General features: G+C 39.8%; 2 protein-coding genes and 1 long non-coding RNA gene across 7 annotated transcripts in view; 1 reads left to right on the top strand and 2 right to left on the bottom strand.

The window, feature by feature from the left end:
* Nucleotides 1-1,010: 1,010 nt before the first annotated feature.
* On the bottom strand, nucleotides 1,011-15,344 carry LOC135483834 (uncharacterized). 2 transcript variants are annotated; one of them, XR_010446389.1, is made up of 8 exons: nucleotides 15,236-15,344; nucleotides 12,354-12,408; nucleotides 10,488-10,547; nucleotides 9,038-9,724; nucleotides 8,460-8,620; nucleotides 6,712-6,954; nucleotides 6,167-6,419; nucleotides 1,011-2,928 (listed from the first exon to the last, which is right to left on the bottom strand). It is a non-coding gene; the product is annotated as an uncharacterized LOC135483834 (long non-coding RNA). The 2 variants fall into 2 exon arrangements; XR_010446390.1 differs by having other exon boundaries at nucleotides 15,253-15,316.
* A 742-nt stretch (nucleotides 15,345-16,086) lies between these two features.
* On the top strand, nucleotides 16,087-18,395 carry LOC135483832 (cilia- and flagella-associated protein 141-like). The gene is made up of 4 exons (XM_064764880.1): nucleotides 16,087-16,287; nucleotides 16,613-16,653; nucleotides 17,056-17,182; nucleotides 17,683-18,395. Exons 1-4 carry the CDS (start codon nucleotides 16,198-16,200, stop codon nucleotides 17,782-17,784), a joined length of 360 nt encoding a protein of 119 aa, XP_064620950.1. The 5' UTR covers nucleotides 16,087-16,197; the 3' UTR covers nucleotides 17,785-18,395.
* A 1,404-nt stretch (nucleotides 18,396-19,799) lies between these two features.
* LOC135483184 (semaphorin-2A-like) overlaps nucleotides 19,800-24,194 on the bottom strand; it is a 35,038-nt gene continuing 30,643 nt past the window's right edge. For all 4 annotated transcript variants that reach the window (XM_064763828.1, XM_064763827.1, XM_064763829.1 and 1 more), the window contains 5 exons: nucleotides 24,011-24,129; nucleotides 23,616-23,823; nucleotides 23,078-23,335; nucleotides 22,746-22,867; nucleotides 19,800-22,270 (listed from right to left, as the gene is read on the bottom strand). In XM_064763828.1, the coding sequence (XP_064619898.1) occupies nucleotides 22,190-22,270; nucleotides 22,746-22,867; nucleotides 23,078-23,335; nucleotides 23,616-23,823; nucleotides 24,011-24,129 (788 nt within the window). In that variant the 3' untranslated portion in view covers nucleotides 19,800-22,189. The remainder of the gene's footprint in view (nucleotides 22,271-22,745; nucleotides 22,868-23,077; nucleotides 23,336-23,615; nucleotides 23,824-24,010; nucleotides 24,130-24,194) is intronic.

Here is a 24,194-nt window from a genome sequence, read left to right as displayed (position 1 = left end):
TATTAAGGTAGCAGGAAGGGGTGGGCGTTTGTGGTTTCTGAGTGTGAGGGGGTATAGTGGTGTCTGTTGATTGTGCATAGTTTCAGAGAAACTTACTTAGGCATGATGCCAGACCATCTGATAGATTCTCTATCATCCACTTGTTATGTTTTCATTATATTTCCTTTATATTTCTGATGCAAGCATATCTATTAGATGCTAAACGTCCGTAATGCAGTCCCTCAGTATTTCTTTATTTCTTTGTGCCAAACCCATTAACCATCTAATAGATACTCTATCGTCCATATGTTATGTTTTCATGTTTTCATAAGGTGAAGTCTTACTTATAAGTTATTCAAAATATACATGTATGACATATGTTGGTAAGAAATAAAGAAAAAGTATTTTAAAAAACATAATACTGTTTACTACGTAATCAAGTATGCTGTTTGAGATGATCCCCCATCCGTACAGACATCTGTTCAAAGCACACCCGGGCGCAATGACCCCTAGATCCCGCCACTGATGATCAGCTACATATTTTGTACACAGTGCATGGGTGGTGTAAAGTGAAAGATAGTCCCTCAAATCATAGAGTCCTTCACAAATGTCTTTGATTGTTTATTGCTTTTCAGGACCTGTAGCATCTTGACGAGATAAACCATTCAATGTGAACTCAAATGATTGTCGCCATCTGAACTTGGCGATATGAATTCAGTGATACTGGTGAAAAACCATTCAATGTGAAAGTGATTTGTGATTTGAGAAATATGGATTCATACTAATGATCGTAAACCATTCAATGTGATTTCAATGTAAACCATACAACGGTTGTGGTCATCTGATCGATTTGGATTCATACAAGTGATAACCCATTCAATGTATATGCTGAACATCTCATCATCGGGGCACCAGTTTGTTGGTTCAAATGCATGACAGTATTTAAAACAATACTATGTCGGAGCACCACCAGGCTAGTAAAGAAAAAAAGCAAATTTAAATCATCTTCTTTTGAAAATTATTTATTGACCCATATTCCAAGAATTATCCTCACATGGCAACTTGGAAAGTCAGTGTAGGAGGAAAACCGTTTCAACGGGAGAAAACCTACGCAATCGGAGGGAGTCGTCAACTCCATCACACAGATGACAAGCACAGCGCTTACGACTATAATGACTTCATACATGTACATTACATCGATCATAGTCACTGTGCAGCTCCAATGCCCATTAAAGGACGAGACATTGAGATAATTGTACTATCACACATGTTCTCCTCCTTTAAAATGTCCAAAAAAGACACTGCTGAATAGAGATCTTACACTAGATGACTCAACAATTCCAACCTCTGCAAGCATTCATCATGTTCGTATACATTCTATACAAGTTTTAGCTATTGTAAATGTATTAAAACCTATTGTGTATGACTTAAGTTGAGCCATATTCAGCGAACAATAGGTTAGGTCACTGCTCTCATTAATCCATGATGACTACATGGGTTAAGGGCCCAATTTGAATAACAAAAGAACCACATTTCTCATGGCCAGGAACTGGACAGAGGCTGCCAATTAGCATGATGAAAGGAGCAGAGGTGACATGTATTTGCATGACAAAAGAGGTAGCTTGACCTAGCAAGACTGGATGTTGGTCTGCCAGGTTTTTTGCAAGTTGAGTCTTAGATCTCTTTTATTTTACTTACAAGATTTACATGCATTACAAATATAATTACATACATGACAACATAAAACGTCTTACAAATATATTGACGTTACACTTTTCTCAAATCATTCAGTACCAAGTCCAATACAAATTTTCTTGATGGGCAAATTGATATCTTTCAATTTCATAGCCAGCAGAACATGATAATTATGCTCTTGCAATGAAAGCCTTCTTGAATCGAAACAAAGAAAAAGACTAAGATTCTTTCCTGTGAGACCGCTATAGGTAGGATCAAGAACCAGTCTTATTCTGATAAGTTTCAATAAAACAATAGTTTTATTGACACATTTCTATTTTAATAGTTTAATATCTTAATATTTTAACATCGACTATTTTAAAACAATAGTTTTATTGACAAAGCTTATCAAATATCAGTTAAATTGGTGAAAAGATGTTTTCCATCCAGTGATTTTTTTGTTCACGGGTATTGATTAAAAAGTGACGAGGAAATAAAAATTCACTAGATTTGTGTTGTTGGTCAGTTGTCTCAAGTATGAAGGTAAAGACACTGAGCAACTGAGCCAGCCAATATTACGAAGGATCTTTGGCGCCTGGGCCCAGGTGGTGTTTAAATGCTGGTGGATTCTGTGGTACTGAGGAGATCAAGAAACAGTAAAAAGGCCTACAGTTCCATCAAGACACACATGTTCATTCGCTTTGCCTGGGGTTAGAGCAAAGCGAATGTCATGTGAACCCCATGTCTCATGTGATGGACATAACCAAATACAATATCTGATGATTCGGTGAAAGATATTTTTCGCTTGAAACAAATCTGAAGCAGCCGGTAGGGTCCCACTGTACCCAAGGCTATTGCGAATGTTTTGTTTGGGTACCAACTTACCCTGTTGGCTGTCCTGTTAGCCAGAATATCCCCTCCACATTTTAATTTTTCTTATTAATCTTGCTTGAAAATAATTTCTGGGCTTGTGACATGCCCTGGTTCCCCTGGTTACCTTATTCTACCCTCCCCCAATTTTTAAAATCGTCTTTAAATGTGTACGGTTTTGAGCCATGGCTAGAGTTTGTCATTGCCCGAAAGAAGGCAAATAATTGCCCTCTAGCAATCGGAAAATAGAATATCAGGATTTTTATCAAATCACCTTTCAATCAGATATTGCAATAAAAGGGTAAGGCCTACGGTGACAAAAATCCAACCTCCTTGACGGCGACGGGAGCTAGAGATGCGCTGGCTCAGCAACATCCTCCTCCCTTCTGTAGGATGGCTCATCTCCTGAAAAGAAACATAATATAATCTTATAATTGTGGGTGCACACCATCATCAGCAAAATATATGATGCATTGGAACGCATTAGTTTCCACAATAGTGAGGTTAAGCTTAGTACAGAAATGATAAAGCACCAACTTTATTGACATCCATTTCGTTACCAGTCAATATTTTAATGTAACATGTAGGCTAACGCAAAACTTATGACTAGATTTGATGATTGGGGAATTGTATGCAGTCTCAGCCAAATGCATGGGTTACTCAGAGAGTTGCCCTATAATGAATTGCAGATGGGAGGAGGGGGGAGGGGGGCATTCAAATTTTCCATGTTACATCACCAATGAGCTGCTCCTCTTTCCCCAATATCATCAAATGAGCCAATCTCAGAAAATCTGGTTGCTAATACTGAGAACACATCAGTATCAGCCAACAGATTATAAGTTATTTTGATGCTGGGTGGTCCAAACCATATCGATTGACCTGGTAATGATCGTCTTGCACTCTGATTCAAAACAGAAGTACATGAAGTAGCCAGTTGATTTCATACTCAGCGTGATTCATCATTTTCAAGCCAACTGCCCTCAAACAATGAGTGGACCCAGGGCCGGGCGTGATACACTCCAGACGCAGTGGACGGTGGCAGAAAATGCCCTTACAGTTTCGTTACAGCAATGCCCCTTGGCTAATTGTCCAGCTGCACGAATTCCCACTATTTGTAGCAGTCACTTAGGAGATCTAATTAGGATGAATTGAAGCAATGGACTGCCACGGGAGTGTTGGGCCTGACGGAAGAACTTTTGAGCAATATTCTATACCTTAGGCGACTATAATCATATGTCAATAAAGTCGTTGTTTTTTGTTACCATTCAAACCTTAACCTCACAAATGAATATCTCCAACACTGCATGAAATGGTCCATGTGCTCACCTGGGTTTCTATAGTGAAGGGTCATTATTTGACATGTGACGTCAAGAAGTAGAGGTAATCAAAGTTTGCCATCAGTGGCCAATTGATGATTTTCATGGCTAGAGAGGGGTTTCCTCAAGTTTGAATGCCAGACATGTAAGCCTAAGAACCATATCAGACCAAAAATTTGCTGGGGTAGGCGATCTTTCCTATTGTGCATAGTTTCAGTGGTTACGAAACTCGCCCTGCTGATGGACAAAAGTGTTTATCTCTGAACTTTGACCTTGGTGACCTTGACAAGGAGGTCAATCAAATCAAAGCCCGACTGAAAGGTCTGGAAGGAGATCTTGCTCAGTGCGAAGCTTATGGACCGGTTCATGGACCTGGCAGTTATAAAACGTGGCCTGCTGACGGACAGCGACTACGAAAGATGACGGACGCTCCATGATGGCTATAGCTTGCAGGTGAGTATCAATTTCAACTACAGTTTTCATCGTAAATCCAGAAAAATTTCTATGGCCAGCAAAGTGGTTCCCTTTCTGGAGAGTGATTTGAAAACTTTACCTTCCTGCATTTTGAGTTTTTTCAGACCTACTTAGGGGGACATGTGGCGGCCTCTTATATCGTCAAATGGTATGAAAACAATGCAATTGAAAGGCCTGCACAGTCTACGGAGCAAGCACTGAAGGACCGCATATGGCAGCAGCAGTGACACAGCCACATTAAACAAAGGTTGTGTTAGGCCTTGAAATTACATTAGAGACGATAAGAGATCATTCCGCTAACACTAACGCTACCATTTTTTATGGTTTTGTTTGGTGTAATTACAATTGGAAAATGAAACGGCCAGGGGCCATTGTGCTCATCGTCTAGATATTTGGTTGTTAGGAATTCATCCTGGTTAAGAAACATGCTACATGGTATAAGTCAAACCAAAGTCGGTATGACATGTGATGTATCGTTGCTTGGAGTACCTACCACAAAAAAAATCATCGAAAACAAGTCACTAATAAGCGAGATATTGCACTTGTTACCTTTTTTGTTTCGGCCTCCTGGTGGCCAAGTCAAGAATCAGATCGGATCAAAAATTAGTGTCAGAGGTTACATGTGATAGGGAGTCATGTGTACCAAATTTCAAGTTCATAGCTTTAGCGGTACACTCAAACGGCCAATTCTGTGACCTTGAAAACTAGGTCAGATCAAACACCCATAGGATATGTGATGTATCCTAATACTAGGAGAACCTGCCATAAAAATATCATCGAAAACAAATCACTAATAAGCGAGATATTGCACCTTTTACCTTTTTTAGTTTTGGTCCCCTGGTGGCCAAGTCGAGAATCAGATCAGACCATATTCGGTGTCAGCGATTATACGACGTAGGGAGTCGTTTGTAACAAATTTCAAGTTCATAGCTTTTGCGGTTAAGAAACGTGCCATAGTTACACTCAAACGGCCAATTTACGCCATTTGACCTCTGTGACCTTAAAAATCAGGTCAATCAAAAACCTGTATGATATGTGATGTATCCTTGCTAGGACACCCTGCCATAAAATTTTTATCAAAAGCGAGTCACTCATAAGAGAGATATCACACTTTTTAGGTTCCCTCTGGTGGCCAAGTTAAGAATCAGATCGGACCGAAATTCATTGTCAGAGGTCACCTGACCAAGGGGTCCTGTGTACAAAGTTTCAAGTTCATAGCTCTAGCAGTTAAGAAATGTGCCACTGTTTTTGAAACAGGATACAGATGACAGACGCTGTGGTATTGTATAGACCCCTATGGGGAGCCAAAAATAACGTTGGCGGTGAAGTAGCATATGTTTTCTAAACCTGAAATACATGATTTGATGCGATAACTCTAAAAATAGTTATATCGTTATTGTGTTAGCGGAAGAATCCCTTATCTTCTCATTGCTGGCAGTGGCAGGTTCACCGGTCTGCAGACAATTAGAAATGATGCGGTGAAGGTGCATTGTTTTTTCTACATTTCTTAAGATCAAAAGGGATCATGTACAACACTGAAAATTTTGAGAAAACTTCAAAGGAAGGATCAAATTACTTCAAATTCTCAAATTTCTGGTAATTTTTACAAATGTGGTGAACTTTCCAAAAACACCATCAGGACTCTCAGCACTGCTTAGATCAACAACAGACACAAACCTTTCCTTTCTTGAGGTCAGATATAAGCTGCAAACTTCTCAATATCAGAGGTCTGATCAATCTAAGAAGTTATCTCTTTTACAACGTTTTTAATTGTTCACAATCCCTAAATAAGGCTTAAGGCTACACCAAAGCAATGACATAGAAATTAGAAATATATTTTTAAATATTATTACCGTATGAGATGGCATCCTTCCATATGTAACAGATGAGCTGGCTCCATGGTGGCTGCTGGATATGGCATCACATTACATAACGAGAAGGGCTCTATGTCCTTAGAGTCATCAGAGTCCCCTTAGAGCATCATTTCGATTGTCATTAAAGTCTATTCGAATGACACACGATGTAAGTGTCCACCGCCGATATCCCTGAGCGAGACGATTCCATCCATTGAATCTACACGACTCTCAGGCCCTCATCCAAGCATGGCTGGAAAACAAAATATCAAGGTCAATCCATTGTTTACCAACATTAAATCTTGAGCCATTTCGATGGAATTACTGCTTGTCTGTCCAAAGACATTTATGACCACGCTTTTTCAAGAGGTTTTAGTTCAGTAGTGCCTAACTGCAGGAATGCAATGAAGATTAGCTCAGCCTTTTTTTCAGACGCAATCTTCAGAATGCCATTAAACACAACCCAGAGCAAAGGAAATTTTTACTGGTAAACAGCTTTAGGGCGAATCATAATATTGAATTTTATGTACACCACTTTATCTTACTGTATACGCTTTGAATCCTTCCTCATACAACATCTGCCAGGAAGATCCCCATGGAGGTCAATAAGGCCGTCTTCCCCAAATTGTCGATGGATGGGTATAAAGGTATCTTATCATGGGGCGAAGTGTTGGCATCTGTTGCTTTCTGGGTCTTTGAGAGTCGTTCTTGCTTCAGTACGCATCGTAGATCGTGGTGGAAGTCATTGGGTCAACTCAACAGCCATCATCTCCAGTCATCTGCATAGCCTAGAAAACAGTAAAAACATTTATTCAATACACGGTATTCTCTACATAGATTGAAGCCAAAAGAAACTAAATATTTTTTATTCATTTGGGGAGATGGTCATCACTTTCAGTGTCAAGTTTTGTTTTTGCCAAACTTTCCGGCTTTACTGTTTTCAATGAAAGTGGTCAGGTTTTTTTCTAAATTTTCTGTTTTTTGTGCTTTGCCAAATGGAGTCGACTTCGGTTGACAAGCTATTCTTGGAGCAACATTTCGATTGGCCTTCCTTGGAATTTTTAACGAGCGGCGTAACTATACATTGATGTTAGTTCAAAATTAACATAATCTGTCCTATCAATTTGCCTTTCTTTCATCAGGACTTCAACTTCAACATCTTGAGATATCAACAATGTTGCAATTTTAATCTTATGCACTGGCATCAGTTGGGGCTCTATATGTCCCTGTTGTCAATGAATGTCACTATAGCACATCTCTTAACCAAAGTTCGATGTGGAGAGGGCCATTTTTATTCAGCGTATTGCCACCACATTAATTACTAAGGGGAAAAGATGCCTCTTGGCAAATTTTCCCACCCAAACGACAAACTACAGTCTAGATTTGATTCCAAATGTGGCCACCAGGGGGCAAAGGTAAAAAAATCATCAATGAATTCAAAGCACCCATCATGTACGAGTCCATTTTGTTCCATGTCGACAGGTCAGTACAATGGCCCTGGTCGTTTCATTTTCTTAAACGTCTTTGGTTGACGGTTTTTTTCCTGTGGAAAAATGCTGATCAGCCACACTCTTTGACAGGCATAAATCGTCATGATTCCTGGCCAATTTCATTTGTTGAAGACAGAGTCTTCAGTTTTTAGTAATAATAAGGGGGTAGAGGGTTCACAGGAAAGAAACAAATTCTTTTGGCTTTAGTCTATTTGGGATGATTCCTAAGTATAAGTTGACATCAATTTCAATGACGCCCTTCAAGTTCTACTTCTTTTTTAATCATTTTTCTTTGATTGACTTCTATTCTTTGGTCGTCAATGTTCAGATCGAAATTTCAGCTTTAAAACCAACTTTGTTCTACGAAGAAAATTCTCAAGTTGGCTACCTCTATAAAGGTTAGAACGCTCGACGTTTGTTTGGTTTTGACTGATAACATAACAATGACCACGATGTCACTGCAAGCATGTGACAATGTAAGTGAGGATTTTGAATAAAAGAGTAAAGTTACCAATGCTTGCATCCTCCTTTAAACCCTCCTTTTTATATCCATGCTTATGTCTGATATTGCTAATAACCATACATAAGATGTAACTCATGATTTGTCCAACTAATCAAGATGCCCATTTTGCTGTTACTTTAGCACTCTCGTTTAGATGGTCTCACTCGGGGATAAAAGTTCATAACTTGGCCACCAGGTTGCGGAGACATGAAAAATGATTTTTTTTTCCCTCCTTAACGACTGGTTGGAAAGTTTGTTTCATGAGGAGATATAATATCAACCAGGACTAAGTGATGCTCACCCTGTAGACTGCAACATCGTCTTTTGTGTCCCTTTTCCTTGTGTCCCTTTTCCTTGTGTCCCTTGTCCTTGTGTCCCTTGTCCTTGTGTCCCTTGTCCTTGTGGCACTTGTCCTTGTGGCACTTGTCCTTGTGGCCCTTGTACAATGTTGGCTCGGGCTGCCTAAAAAGAATCATATTTTTTGTTGAGGGGTTTATCTAATTTCTGCGAGTTTCTACTGCATGCTGCGTTCACACTGAATCTGATTTAAAACTGTTTTCCAGAGAGCACTCTCCGGAACACGAATTGGCTACACCACTTTTGAAATGGCTGCACCACACTTGCCTAATGCGCATGCAATTCGATTTGAAAAGTACAATCCTTGCCGCGTATTGTAGTAACGTGCCTTTCAGGGATGAATGTCCCTGCTCTTTCTTGTAATTAGAAGATAATCAAGACAGGAACAAGCTAGTGTGCATGCCCTCTGTTTTGATACGTATTAACGCCCATACTACACATTTCACTTTTTTTGGAGTAATTTTAACATCTTTGTAATGTTTCTTTTAATCCAGATGTAACTGAGGACTAAGTGATGCTTACCCTGTATGGCTCCAACATTGGCAGCAACATATCCTTGTGGTCCATCCAGTGTCTTCTCGGCTGACAAGCTGGAGGCCGGCTCTCCTTCTTCATCGCCATCTTGTCGATTTCAGGGGGTGTATATTATTAGCTTTGTGAGGCACAAGGAGGTCAAGGACACTGTTGTTATTCAAAGAGCCCAATGTCTTCGTCATATGTACTAAACTGGTTTAGCACAAGTCCCACACGGACACGCCTGACATTTCGTCCGACGAAATTCCGCAGGTTAACAACAGGCCTATTCCCCAGTCATTCCATCCCCCTCGAGATCAGGTAGGGGGTCACCGGCCGGCTATTGCTTACTATTGTTAACAGTCGTAAGACTTATCCCGCCAACACTCTAAAACAAGGGGACCAATTGAATGACTAGCGACACGCCACCGTCTATTGCCCCCATCAATCAACCACAATGACTCAAGGGGATCACGTTCCTTGAACCTAAGTCCATGTCATCACCGTCGAAACTTAGATGAGGACCGTGGAACAAAGTGGCAAGCATGCCTGGGACCCAGCCACCGCGCTTTGGACGAGAGATGAGTTAGACTCAAGTCGCCAGTCACGATAACCAAATACACCAAGCGTATAGCTTGAATCGAACCCGATCTATCATCGTCATTGGTCACCTGGCCTGGCCTGGACAACTGAAAGCTGAATAGGTTAAAATAGATGATAAGCAGGAAACACGAAACCAAAAGAATAAAAACTATACTAGCTAGATAACTACGATAACTACTCTAACAACTAGACTAGCTAGATAACTACGATAACTACTCTAACAACTAGAATAATGACAATAGCTACAAAACTATCACAACATTGATCAGTCACACTTCCAGCACTCACTACAGCAACAAGAGTCCCTCCTCCCCCAAGACCTCCCACACCCTTTTCAATCCCATCTCACACACACGCACACACACACACACCAACATAACATTTTACTATAGTGTCAACTTTTGAATAACCGGCCAATTTGCAGATAGGAGTGTCACTGTCAATTTATTTTACTTTCTTTTAATTACATGGCCAAAATATGATTACGTAGTGGCTACATGATGTATGTACCGAATTATTGCATTTTATAAACATTTCATGGGATAAAAATGTTATATTTTGAATATGAAAAATATAAATAAGTTGAAAGTTTTGATATCTTGATCTTTGATCTCTTAGAAGAGTGCACATAATAAAGTTGCAATGGGGATAACAGTTAGATGTGTTTCCTAATTTGCATTCTTTACGCCAAAATAAATCGTTTCAGTCTTTTTCGTTATATCTCGCAGATTATTAGTCTGTAATTTTTTTCACTGCCTTGAGGCCCTGTGGGGGTCAAGTTACATGTTTATTTTACCAACGATAACACAGATTTGACAGTGACACCTCTATTGACCACTCAGACTAGTATACCTACCCTTCTTCTTGGAAATCAAACGAGAATCTTCGAATGCAATTGCGGACAAGGTTGTGTCATCTGAAATGACAAATCAGCACAAATGCGTAATTACAGCAATGCTGTACTGTATAATCATTACTTCTACTAAATTCCTAATGAAATGGCCAGGGCCATTGTGCTCACCTCATGTGGAGGAAAGATGGATAAAGAGCATGGTATTGTGTCATGTAGTGTTAGGTTTGATGTAGGTCCAAGCAATTACAATTTCCCCAAAATGGCCAATTTACAGTACATTCGACCTCTGTGACCTTGAAAAGTAGGTCAAATCAAAGAAGACCCGGGTGACACATTGAATGGTTGTTAGAATTAGATGTACCTATGATATAAAATTGGTGCCAATCGGGCAAGTCATTACTAGGAATAATGGCATTTTGAAGAATTTAGGATTTGGCCCCCTCCCTGGAGGCTAAACGGCAAATCAGATCGCACCAAACTTCGGTACCTAAGATCACCTGACCAAGGGGTACATGTGTACTTAATTTGTGATCAATAGTCATTGCAGTTAAGAAACGTGCCATAGTTACGGCCTGACAGCGAATTTACGCCATTTGACCTCTGTGACCTTGACAAGAAGGTCAAATTAAAAACCTGTGTGACATATACTGTATGGTGGTTAGATGTACCCATGATATCAAATTGGTGGCAATCGGGCAAGAAGTTAAGGAATAATCACATTTTTAAGGTTTTTGGATTTTGCCCCCTGGTGGTCAAGTGGTGAATCATATTGGACCAAACTTCGGTCCCTGAGATCACCTGACTAAGGGGTAAATGTGTACCAAATTTGGTATCAATAGTCATTGCAGTTTAGAAACGTGCCATCGTTACATCCTAACGGCCAATTTACACCATTTGACCTCTGTGACCTTGAAAAGGAGGTCAAATCAAAAACCCGGAGGATATATGATGCACCTTTGCTAGAAGTACCTACCATATTTTTTTCAAAATTTCCCGACTACTATTAAGGGAGATATTGCATATTTTCACTTTTAACGTTTAGCCCCCTGGTGGCCAAACCATGAAACGAATCGGACCGAAACTTGGTCTCCAAGGTGTCATTACATAAGGGTACATGTGTACCAAGTTTCAACTCAATAGCTCTAACAGTTACGAAACGTGCCCTGCTAACGGACGACGGACGACGGACGACGACGACGACGACGACGACGACGACGACGACGGACGACGGACGCCACGGTATGGGATAAGCTCACCTCTGCTAAGAGGTGAGCTTAGCAGAGGTGAGCTAAAAATGATGGTTGAATTATATCTTTCAATTTTTACATGATTTGCCTTCCTTTGGCAGAGGTTGACCTTATTCCAAGAATTTATGGATATAAATGTGAGCTAGTTCATGGTACATCCATGTGAGGAACCAATCAGATTGCATCACAGCTTTCAACATGGCCTCCTGACTCATGACAAGATTGATGAGATTCTTCTGTTCTGGCCAAGAAATTGACACCATGAAAAAGTTCTGTGATGGCCAGATTCCATAAATAATTTGAGCAAGCTGTTTTCCCCTTCTTAGAAACAGCAAAAGTCTGATAAAAAAGGGTTCTGAGAGGGAAGGTCTCTCTCTCCATTCTGCTTATTGGAAAATAATTTAATTTCCACGCTTTCACTGAACACAATTCAGTGGTGATAAATTTGAATAGCTTTTCACTCAGAGGGGACTATGTTGTAAGAGAGATACAGGACACCCTGGCCCAAATCAGGATGTTATAGAGGTTGTGGAGTCATGTTGTGCATGCGTATACAATTTTTGTATATTGAGCAAGTTGAAAACTTGGCACTCTATTGACCGATTAGGCATGGTATACATACCCTTGCAAATCCTACTAGATTCTTCAGTTGCAATTGCGGAGAGGGTTTGCAGCATCTGTAAAGATAAATTCGGACAGATACATAATAAGAGTAATTCTACAAGAAGTCATGAAATGAGCACCTAAAAATAATGGCTGAAATAAATTTCTCATTTTCATTCAGGGTTTCCCCAGACATATGTGCACTTCTTTATTTCTTTTGTATTGTTTTTCATCTCTTGAAGTTTTGAGAAGCATATCTACATGTACAATTTACACCCAGAATACTAAAAGTAAATTGACCCCATTTGACCCCTGTGACCTTGAAAAGGAGGTCAGATAAAAATCGTATCTTTGAGTAGTCACCATAAAAATTTTATTGAAAACACGGAGACAACTCAGTGATTATTTTCCTTTAGCCATTTCTTTAGCCAGGAGTATCTCTGTTTTAGTCAAATGAATGCCAGTTGGGCCAAAATATTCATTGATTTTCCCACTGTCTGAGACTATGAAGATATCCTCTTGTCCCATGTACTGTCACAACCACCAAGTTTGAGAAATAAAAAGATAACGATGCTGGATTAAGGTACATCTTTCCTTTATTTCTTTTGTCCAAATAACACACTTGACAGTCACTAGCCACACCAAAAGATCGTTGATATTATAGTTTCCATCTTTCCATTCGCAAAATACATGTACATGTACCTCCAATAAGAATTTGACGATCTTTTTCATCTTTTGCCAAAATATTTGTTTTATGGTGCCAGGTTTCAAGTTCATAGCTTTTGTGGTTAAAAAACGTGCCATAACACTATAATGGCTAATTTATGCCATTTGACCCCTGTGACCTTGAAAAGTATGTCAGAACAAAAAGTGCAACATCTATTTGACTATCTTTGTCTCTCTCTCTCAAACGAACAACCTGTTCAGAAGTTGTAAAAAGTGTTCTCAGAGATCTGTGAGTGATCTCTGTATTGAAACCTGCATATTGGGTCATAAGGCAATGCATTTTCCCGCCCAAAAAAAAAACAAAGGAAAGTTGTGCTTTCTTCCAAAATCTCTTTTGCCTGTAAAACGAGATAATGTCAAGATTCAGTCACGGAGATACCCACCTTTAAGAACATTGATGCTGAACGCAAATAATTTTGCTACTTCAGAATGTTGAAATAAGTCAAAATTGAAAATAGTTCTCTTTGGAAGAACCATTGTAAACCCTACCAGAACGAATGTTCTGCCTACACTGCATGCTTGAACCAAGCATTGGAATATAAAATGTGACAGGTAGTGGTTTTATGTAACATGCCCAAACTTTCTTTCAAGGTTGACAGAGTCTGTTGTTGCCTAAGATAACCAAACAAAGGTGTCAGATGTAATGGGTCAAGCCAGATTGGTAATGGCCATTGGGATTGGCCACAAGCCATGAATGAATTACCTTTTTATTTGATTATTATGGATTGGGTCTATAGAAATGGTATAGGGTGTTAATCAGCTAGTTGCTAGTTTTTCCTAAAACAGATTCTTGCAATGAAAACTGGTAGAAATTAAATGGTCCAGGGACCATGTGCTCACCTCGGGTAATGTAATGCATGTCATTTGCAGTGGATATGGGGAGAACAGTTTCTGACTAGTTTCACCAGTTTTGATTCCATTGAATAATATTATTCTTCTTGGCTCAATGACACAAAAGAAAATAACCGTTACCATCTAACTATATCATTTTGATTATAAATTTGACTAAATTTCAGGGTTATTGAAGAGTGTACATGTCACATGGAAATTGGTTGACATTGTTCAACAGTTTAGGAGTAAAGCCCGCTACACACGAGGATTTCTCCCCAACGTAGACGGAATTTTAATTCATAACAGGAATCGGCCAACTCAAATCTTTTGTGTGTTTGCAACGCAGACCAGGTAACCTATACTTTGCCTGATTGGTTGGAGTTGCTGGCTGCACTACCGACTTGTTCAATTTCTCGATGGCATCTTTTGTTTATATAAGGAATTTTTTGTTTATATAGGCCTATAAGGAGTGTGGGGTAAAATTTCCCTGTGTGATTCAGTCAACAACATAGTTGGGCCATATTTTGACTCTTTATCTTTATAGAGTCCGCCATAGGCGGCAAGGCTGTACCTTCTCATAATCCACTGTCCCAAAACCTCCTATTTATCCCATTTCTCCTTTTCCTCTTTTCACTGATACTTTTTACAATAATAATAGATAAAATTTTCTTTTTCTTACTCTCATTGTACACAACAAAATCATTGGCAGCCATGTTTCTAGATCTAAGATTTCCCCACCAGAAATAATAGATATTTGCACTCAGCCTTGATCAAGGTTTTGGCCTAAAAATAGTGCAGGACCTAAATATTGCTGCGATTATGTCTTTCATGTGAGTGGGTGAACGACTCTCGACTTCCAGTCACCTGTCCACCTGTTCTTAATTTTAAAACCAACTAAGTTGGTGAGAAGTCCCTCATGTCATGCATGTGTAGCGGGCTTAATAGAACTTCGTTGGATTTTCAAGATGGCGGCCTTGCGGCCCTGTTTGTCATTGGATTTGACTGAAAGTAGGGATACTAGCATAATACCTGACCCGTGGCGTGGATTGTTTTAGGGTGTTGGCATACTATGGCCACTATGGGGTTGGGGCAATTTGCGTGAAATGAAATAATATGTCTGGGTGTTGTGATGTGGTCTTGATTTTGAGAATTTGCCATTCGCCATTCAATGCCCCATTCTGCATTTTTTATACCAACCACGGCGTACACGCCATCCATTGCATCAGGGACCGAAGCCGAAATGGCCGCTTTTCATTTGACATTTGTCATTGGTGAACAGAATATAGTATAGGCCTACGTGCATTGGTGATGTACATTAAGCACAGGCTACAGGCGTTAACAAACCGAGATGCCGATGGTACCGGTAGAACGTTCGGGCCTGAGAGGCAAATCTTCATTCGGACGACTTATCAGTCAGCATATTTCAACGATGACGGTCGGTGAAGAAACTCAGCCGGAAATTGAACGGCATGCATGCAAGGTGAATGACGGTAGTACCAATGCAGGCGGCACAGAAGTGACGTCATACACTACCGACAATACCGAACTTGATCACCTACATCAGCGAACAATTCCTTTCAGCAAAACGTTTACGACTGCAGATTTGCAGATTAACTCAGGTGAATACAAACAGAGCAATTGTATATCACGAAGCCGCAGGCAAATCAGCGCAATTATATATCACGAAGCCGCAGGCAAATTTACAGGCGTGGATGACGTCAGTGCACACCGCCGATAGTGCTGACAGACAGTGCAGCTCCAGGTAGCTCATCCAGTGTGAACTCTGGCTAAAGTACCTGGAGACAAGGTACCTAGTGTTGATTATCTCTGTAAACCTCGTTTGCCTGTTGCCTCTCGGCTTGCACTCACTGAGACATGCGAGAGACGAATTGGGGATTCCCACAACCTCATTCGTATGAATAAATTATGACGCGTGTGCCAAATATGGGAAACAAAATGGCGTCGCCTGGTCTGCCATCTATCGGGAAGTTATGATACTCTAGTCATAACAACCGCGGACTGATACAATAAATATTCATAGCACTATATCCATTTTCAATCATTCTAGTGGTTTATTTACAAATCAAAATTATTTAGTGATATGTTATCGAAGTGTGAAACGATTTGAAATCCTTTAACATTGAAAGGTTTCTGAAATAAGCTTGAGCACTATATGATTACACGGATGCCCATAAAGCGTCATTGAGGGTGCTCTTCGGCCCATAGAAACTAGCCGGAAGTTGGATACATTTCCAATATTTTGTGTATTTTTGTCTTCCAAATCGCCTTTCTTCAGCTATTTCAAGATGAGTTTGGAAACTACTCTTCGGTACGAGACAAATGTGAGGAAAGGCAGCCTAATCCAAACATTGAACAGACAACAAAAACGAATACAGGTATGCATTCTTGCCACATTTTAACCTAGGCTATTGACTAATTCAGTAATTGAGTATTACTGTATTGACGTAGCCTACCCCAGGCCTAATTGTCATTTTCAATTTATAGGCCTAACTTAGATGCTCCTCTCCAGGCCCATTGGCTTTGGTTGTGATGAAATAGCTAATGATATTCATCTGCTATAGGCCTAGCTGCTAGTGCTAGCTAATGAAATATTTAGACGGGACTCTAAATCCTGGCTCCCTAGGCCTAAGCATAAAGCAATGCTAGATTCCGCTGTCGATGTTTGGCAAATCAATCATGGCTGTCATTTCCCTTTTTCAGACTGCTGAACTGATGGCAAACAGAGAAAATACCGTCCGACTGTAAGTATATTATACAGGCCTATAGTCGCTGCAGTATTGATGAGAGACAACTGGTGAGACCAAAAGGGGTATTCACAAACTGGTCTAAACTGGATATTACTAAAAGGCTTTGTGTTGAATATGATGAAATTGTGAATATGTCATAATTATGATATTGTCAATGGGTTTATCATGCAGTAGAACCTCCCCTAGCGAACACCTCTCTATTAAGGGCACTAGTTTTGGTTCCAAATTAGTTGTTTCCATTCAATTCGATCTCTCTAATCAGGACACCTCTCTATTAAGGACACAACTAGTCAGTCCTGAGGGTGTCCTTAATAGAGAGGTTCTACTGTAATTGCAAGGTCCCCAGAAGTAGGTCCCTATGCATATTTGTATATTGTTGTTTTTCTTTTCTTTCAGAGAGCAGCAAATCAATTTGAAATCAGACTGGGATGAATCAGTATCTCGCAATGAGGCCTGCAGAATGAAATATAACAACAAAATTTCCAAAACTGAACTAAAACTGGTCAACACTACCGTTAATGCTGTAAATAACCCTAATTATCATCTTCATATTCATCCATGATTTAGAGCATCATGGTCCATTTCGGATCTACGCCATATTGTGAGGATTTAGTATCCATCACTCATCAGGTTACACAATACCCCTGTGTACGATCTTTATAGCCTGCCCTTGCACAGTCATAAGGATTAGAGAATCTATGATCTACTCTAATCAGTGTTGTACATTACGACCTTGGCAATGGAATCAACTTCAGCCCTGTTGACACACTGCTTAGATATTTGTGTGCTTCAAGTTCAACATTACAATAGTTCTTTGGTGATCAGTCATGTCTGACGTGTAAGTGTAAGTGTGACAAACAAATCAGTCGAACTGGTATCCATATCATGTCCTTAGCTCTACAAGTTAGTTCAAATGTGGCTGGAATTCCATTGGTCACCATGAACTGTAAAACAGTTTAGATCCTCACAGAGAGATGTCACATTTTCATGACTTCCAATGCTCATTATATCTCACTGTTTCAGGTCAGAAAAGCTGCCTTGAAGAACCTCTTGGACAAGGAACAAGCAATGTATGCCAAGGAGCTGCAAGAACTTGGAAAAACATTTTATGTCCAGCGAGCGTAATTTCAAAGGCTTTCATGAAAAAAAACATTTCGTCCAAAAAACCATGGCAGATTCTGTCTCAATGTAAATAAAAAAATTTCCTTAAGTGCTTACGCTTACTAAAACGAGGTGTGGCATGAGTCATTTGTTTACAACAAGATATTTGCATTTGTTTATTATATTAGTGTCTTTTACTGGAGTAATGTATGCATCTTGTATGCAGTTTTTTAAGGAGTTTTATTTATAAGATCTCTGGTCTGACCGAGAATGTTCACTAAGTTTAAAATTCATGATACATTTAATCGTCCTAGGTGGATTTATGAATCAAATTGAAATGCAACATACATTATATTCATTACCCTGGCTGTGATACATGTAACTTTACAAAAATTGAAATGGATTAGTTATAGAACTAAGTGCCTAGTCTCTGCAGTGTTGATAATCAAACTAGTTTCAGTAACAATACTTAGATTACTAAAGTAAGCCCAGCCCCTCCACATAACTATATTTTGATGTCATACCCTTATTAGGAACCCCTATGCATTTTCAAAAGAATTTAGATTTGTTGATATTGTTTTCCCTTGTTTGCTGTGATTGCGTGTGCTAATAAACATTTATTTTCAATATTCCGAAAAAAAATTTCTTCTGGTGATCTTCTTGAAATTACCCCTTTCGGGACCCCTGTGTGCTCCAAGCTTCAGGCACACCAAAAACTGTAGTGTAAATGGGATGCAGGACTCACCTGTGACCTAAAGGACAGTGTCACAATCGGGAGCATACCGCATGATCTAATGACCAAACAAAGGCAGTGTCACATTCTCCAATCCCTACGAGAGTCACATCTATTGGCCTCAATCACCAAAGACAATGCTACAGCTGTTCTTCCTCCTATTTGAAGAAACCTGTGTCTATTTGAGGCATTTGTCTTGGTGTGCGCATCCCTTGGACGATTTAGATACAGCAATCAACAGATCAGCACAGGAGTTGGATAGCTGGAAGCAGGATAATTGGATAATTATCTACAGGTCAAGGACGGTCCATTCTGAACTTCATTGAATCGTACTCCCTTTAAACATAGCCGAAATGCCTTGATAAGAGGCAAATCCTTGAGAGGCAAGATGAAGACAGATCCCAAGCATGTTATCAAAGACAGTCGTAGATCTAGAGAACTGATCAGCGACATCATGTTCAAACTGTCGGAGCACCACGCAACCATAATTCAGTGGATGCCAGGACACTGTGGGATTCCTGGAAATGAGAGAGCCGACACTCTCACAAAAAAAGGGAGCACCAAATGCCAACCCCCTATCTTTATTTCATACAGGGAAGCAAAGACCCTACTGAAGAGAAACGGTCGCAATGTCTGGCGACAGGAACAAGGAGGGTACAACCCCAAGCTTGGTGGTCTCATATATACTCCTAGACAGAAGGGAGGCTACAATCATCTATCGCCTCAGAACTGGACACTGTGGTCTTCGCGCCCACTTAAAGAGTTGACTTGGTGGACTCAGCAGCGTGCAAGTGCGGCATAGCAAACAAAACACCAGTCCACATACTACAGGACTGCCCGAAATTCTCGGCCCAACGATGGAAGACTTGGCCTGAGCGAGCAGCCCTCAAAACCAAGCTGTGGGGATCATGGGAGGAACTTGCCAAAACAGCCGACTTCATGACAACTAGCGAATTAAGAGTATGATGGCAACCAGCATCGAACGCAGAAAAAAGAAGAAGTCGCATCTAAGGTAGCTTTGTGCAGCACAGACGTCAACGACAATAATGTTCCATTCAGTGATCAACTGCGGAACATGTCGACCTCCCGGCAGTGACTGTCAATCCTTAAGTCTCCTCTTCGGAAGCAAAGGTTGGGTCCAATGGTGATACAGTCAGACAACGCGGCGGCAGTTTTGGAGTGACCTTATGCCAAAAGCAAAGTCACAATCGAAGACAATTTCTCGAGGAAACCAGCTGTTTGTGCCCTATCAATCGAATCATATGAACACAACAACAGTGAAAAACGTCAAGAGCAACTCTTCTTCCTAATAAGAAAATGTTTATTTTCTCAAATTACATTTTTTGTGATTAAATAATGATTATTTGCCCAAAAAATTACAGCTTGATAGCACACCTCGATTATAAATTATATCAGTTATCAAAATGTACAAAATAATCGTCCAAAAAGGCATCTGAGTTCTGATCAATATTCCAACTTATACACTAATGATTATCAGTATGGTATTGAGAAGTTCTCTGTTACTATTGGTGCATCAGTGTAGCCAATTGACTATTGTTCCAAATAGAAACTACATGTAATGTCATGAATGTTGTCCTGACATCGATCGAGGCCAGTACTGGAAATTGATGTTAAAAGACAACCAAAATGAATACTCAAAATACGTCAAAGTTGCACAGTGAGATAGTCGAATATCAAAACACAAATTACACTTTTGATATTTTTTAATCCCAAAAGGACCTTGCCCAAGGCCTTCGGTACATCAAATTGTCGCGACTGTGACATACATGTATCACTGTTAATGGATAGTCCTCATGCGTATTTCTTAGATGTTTTGTTTTTCCTCAACTGTTAAAGAAGGCACTAAGAATCTATTTGTATGTCTTGATTGTTAATGATTTGTTCAATCGTGACAAATCATCACAATGTTCAACAATTTTGGTTACACAAAGACAAAGTGTAATTTTGACACGTTGCCACGAAGTACGACAAAACGTCCATGATTTGCCTGTTCTCTTTAGGTAGTTTCCCCAAACCTGCAATACCTTCTAAAGGAGACTAGAGCGATGCAATTTACATAAGTCGGCGCCAAACCAGCATCACCTCTGATCCACGTTGCACCAATAATGTATCCTCCATCGGCTGCTCTGAGACTTTGATAATACTTGGATAACAATAAGAAGAAGCATTATCACTTTCCATAATCTTACTTACAAAATTACTTAAAATCATTTTCTATTCGAATTTGACCTCATCAGCACCATAACTGAGCCAGTTTATTAAAAGTGATCGGTAGATTTCACCCACCCCCTCTGATTGGCCCCAATACTCCTCATTATTGTAAACAGGTCGTCAATAATCATGATCCTCAAACTTGAAATAAAGTATGAGGAGAGAATAACCTGGCTTGCAGTTCTTGGCCACTTACGACCAAAACTGAGCGCAGCAGCAACTTTGTCTTATAGGCCTACATGTATGTACAATTAAAGTATTTACAATTAAAATTACATTGTATATACAAAAAGATCATTGATTGGGTTTGACATCGCGTGACAGAAACATGTTTGCAAAAAAGCATTTAAAATACTGATGAGATGGCCAAGAATTACAGCCACTGCATCGGCCCTGTTGACTACATTCTTCTCCAGAACGTAGCAGCTTGTTAAAGTGATCCTATGCGGTTATGACTTTGTCCTCCTACAAACAATTTTGGATAAAGGATAGGGATCAAACACGCGTACCTCAGGAATCCCTGTTTCAGTCAACATACATGTAGACATTATAGCTATGATGTGGTTTAACCACAACTTACCTGTGGGTCATGTAGGAACTATTTGAAATAGCGGGAAAAGAAAACTTTAACCATTTATCAACAAGATGCATCCAGACATTCGCATATCATTGTCGAAGTAACTGGTAGACCTACAAAGACAGCACCATACACAGGTTTAACGTTACCCTGGCAGTGACTGAGCTATTATTCAGTGACTGGTTACAGTACATGTACGTTCTTTCACCAGTTTTTATTGTCATTCAATGTCCTGGAAGCGTTTTTGAAAGCAAAGATCAGGGCAAGTTTCTTTCTTTTTATATTATAGTCATTCATGTTCCTCTCTACTTGTTTATAGAGGCCCTGCTGATGTTACCAACAAATTTTGAGACGTGTCGATAAACATCGCCACATTTCATTACTGTCATTGTTTTGCCGTCAAGAACAGGAATCACCACTTGGGTCTTTTGCTGTGATAACGCCATCTGCATGGCCTCTATAAGTCTCTTGGCCCTCTAACATCATATCTACCCTACGAGGGGAAGAGGAACTGTATTCAGACCCATCACAGACCTACTGCTTCTATCCTCCATTCACAATAATGTCACTATCCGCATCGAATGATCCATCGCAACACCTCTACTCAACATATCAGAATAAACTGAACTTACTGACCACAACACGATGGCCAGTTGCGATTTCTTCACCACGAAGTGTCCTTGAATAAATAGCAAGTTCTCACAATGTTGTGACGTTCATCAACGTCAACAGCTGCAGGTCTATGTTTCAGCTCAACTTCGGAGTCACTATATATACTCAGCTACTAACAGCAATGCCAGGTTTGAGATCCTCCGTTATCACAATGTGCGTGTGTTTTGATTATTTCAAATCCATCTCCAGCCTATTAGGCTCGTCCACAATCCCAGCTACCGTGACGTTTTTGATCTGGCAGCGCTACAATGAGCATTGTCTATTTTATCATTATCTGTACATTTTGAGCAGTTTCTCTGAAATGGGAAAATGGAGAAAGTTTTTTAAACATCTTTACCTTGGGACAACTCTGATCACTCCAAGCTTTTGAAGGGCAATGCCTTCTTATTTGAGGTCTTCAAAAAACTTGTTAAGCAAATAAAACTTGGTTAGGAAGGCCTCCAATTTCAGCCCGAAATGAATAGACATGATGTGATTACCTCAGCCGACCTTGAAAGAGAAGAGTCCCATGACAACTGAGCCCGACACGTTTAGTGATTGCAAGCATATGCTTGGTGATCGTGATGTAACATACCGGCAGTTCCACATACAGCACACAATGTCCAATGCTGCAGCTCAATCTTTAATCAACCTTTTTGAGGAAGACATCTCTGATAAAAGTGTATTTGAGGAAATAAATCTCAGCAAGTGATTTCTTGATAAGTGAAATCGGCAATGGTATGAGACTGATCTGTACAGGTCCATACCCTATTGATCCTCGTTGATACTTACTGCTATATTTTGCCAATGATTCATCATTGTCTGATAAGAATCGAACTCCTGACACCACTTTCTGAATCCACCAATATACGCGCACATTAATTTTTCATTTGCCGTTCCTTTTATGCAGCCACCTGAAGAATGGATGAATTATGATAAAATGGTACCCAGCTGTTGATCAATGCCACAAATTATTATCAATTGAGGAGGTATGAATAGTCTTGGAAGTTTGAATACATAAAAACAGCCCAGTAATATAGAAACAATTAAAAGCTCAAATTGGTTCAAATAAATATATATTTACCTATTTATATTTAACAAGACAGTTCACCCATTCAACTTACCGTTATTGATGGTAACATCGTATGTAATTAGTTTGATTTCATTGTTAACTTGACAAGTATAGAACCCTTTGTCCTCCTCCTGTCCGTCATTGATTACCAATCCGTCCTCTTTTGTAATGAACCTCTTCTTGAAGTCGATTTTGACGGCCTGTCCATCCTTAATCCACTGCACCGGGCCTGTTACGCCAAATCGACCAACACATGGAAGGTGGATCATTTCTCCTGGCAATTGTATCGTCTTGTGGTGAAGTTGAGTTGCTGAAGAGAGAAATTGACCAACATCAATATTATATGGGAGAACTTCTAACCTCATCAGGTTATTGTGATGATCCTGCTTTCCTGTTGAATCCTGCCTGAGGTTTCTAATCAACTAATATTATGATGTCATCCTTGGCCTGGTTCTGTCCAGATTTGTCCATTCAAGTTTATACGCTGATAGAACTTCCCAGAAGATATATTTCGAATTGTGACTTAAATGCTAGCTCTCTAATGTCTTCCTTTATTTCGACAAGGGAGTGTTCACTTTACTGATACTTACCATTGCATGTGGAAAAGTCATCTGTTCCAACGTTCTGTATCAGAGCAGCGCTCCCATCGTACGGCTGGCATAGTTTGGCTACAAGGGCATAAGGATTCCACCCGCAATGAGGATCCCTACTACAGGAGAAGCAGTCCATGTAACTATCACACTGCCTCGTAGGCTGGTAGATTACTTTAGATTCTGTGGCTAAGAACAGGTTATCACCCTGGAGAAGACAGTTGAAATTAGTTAAGAGTGCCTTGGGCTGAGAATAGACAATTCAGAAAATGACATTGCAACATCGTATAGACAACTGATAATGACTAGGTAGTGCAACTGACAAAGTAACGCACATTTCTCTCAGTTTCAATTGAAAGTTTAAATGAAATATCCCACGTCTCTTCAATACTTACATAGAGCTTCATATCCCAAATGAAGAGTTGTTCGTTTGGTTGAAATACCATCAAGAGATGTGACTCTATTGAACCCTTGTCATTCGTCCACGTTACAACTTTATGAATTTGGCCTTGCGCTGAAAAAAGGACTCCCTATTAAACTTTCAACTAAAATGGTTTGGATAAAACTCAGTCCAAATAT

The sequence above is a fragment of the Lineus longissimus genome, chromosome 2 (assembly GCF_910592395.1).
Source record: "Lineus longissimus chromosome 2, tnLinLong1.2, whole genome shotgun sequence".
NCBI lineage: Eukaryota > Metazoa > Nemertea > Pilidiophora > Heteronemertea > Lineidae > Lineus > Lineus longissimus.
This window is presented reverse-complemented; position numbering and strand designations above follow the sequence as displayed.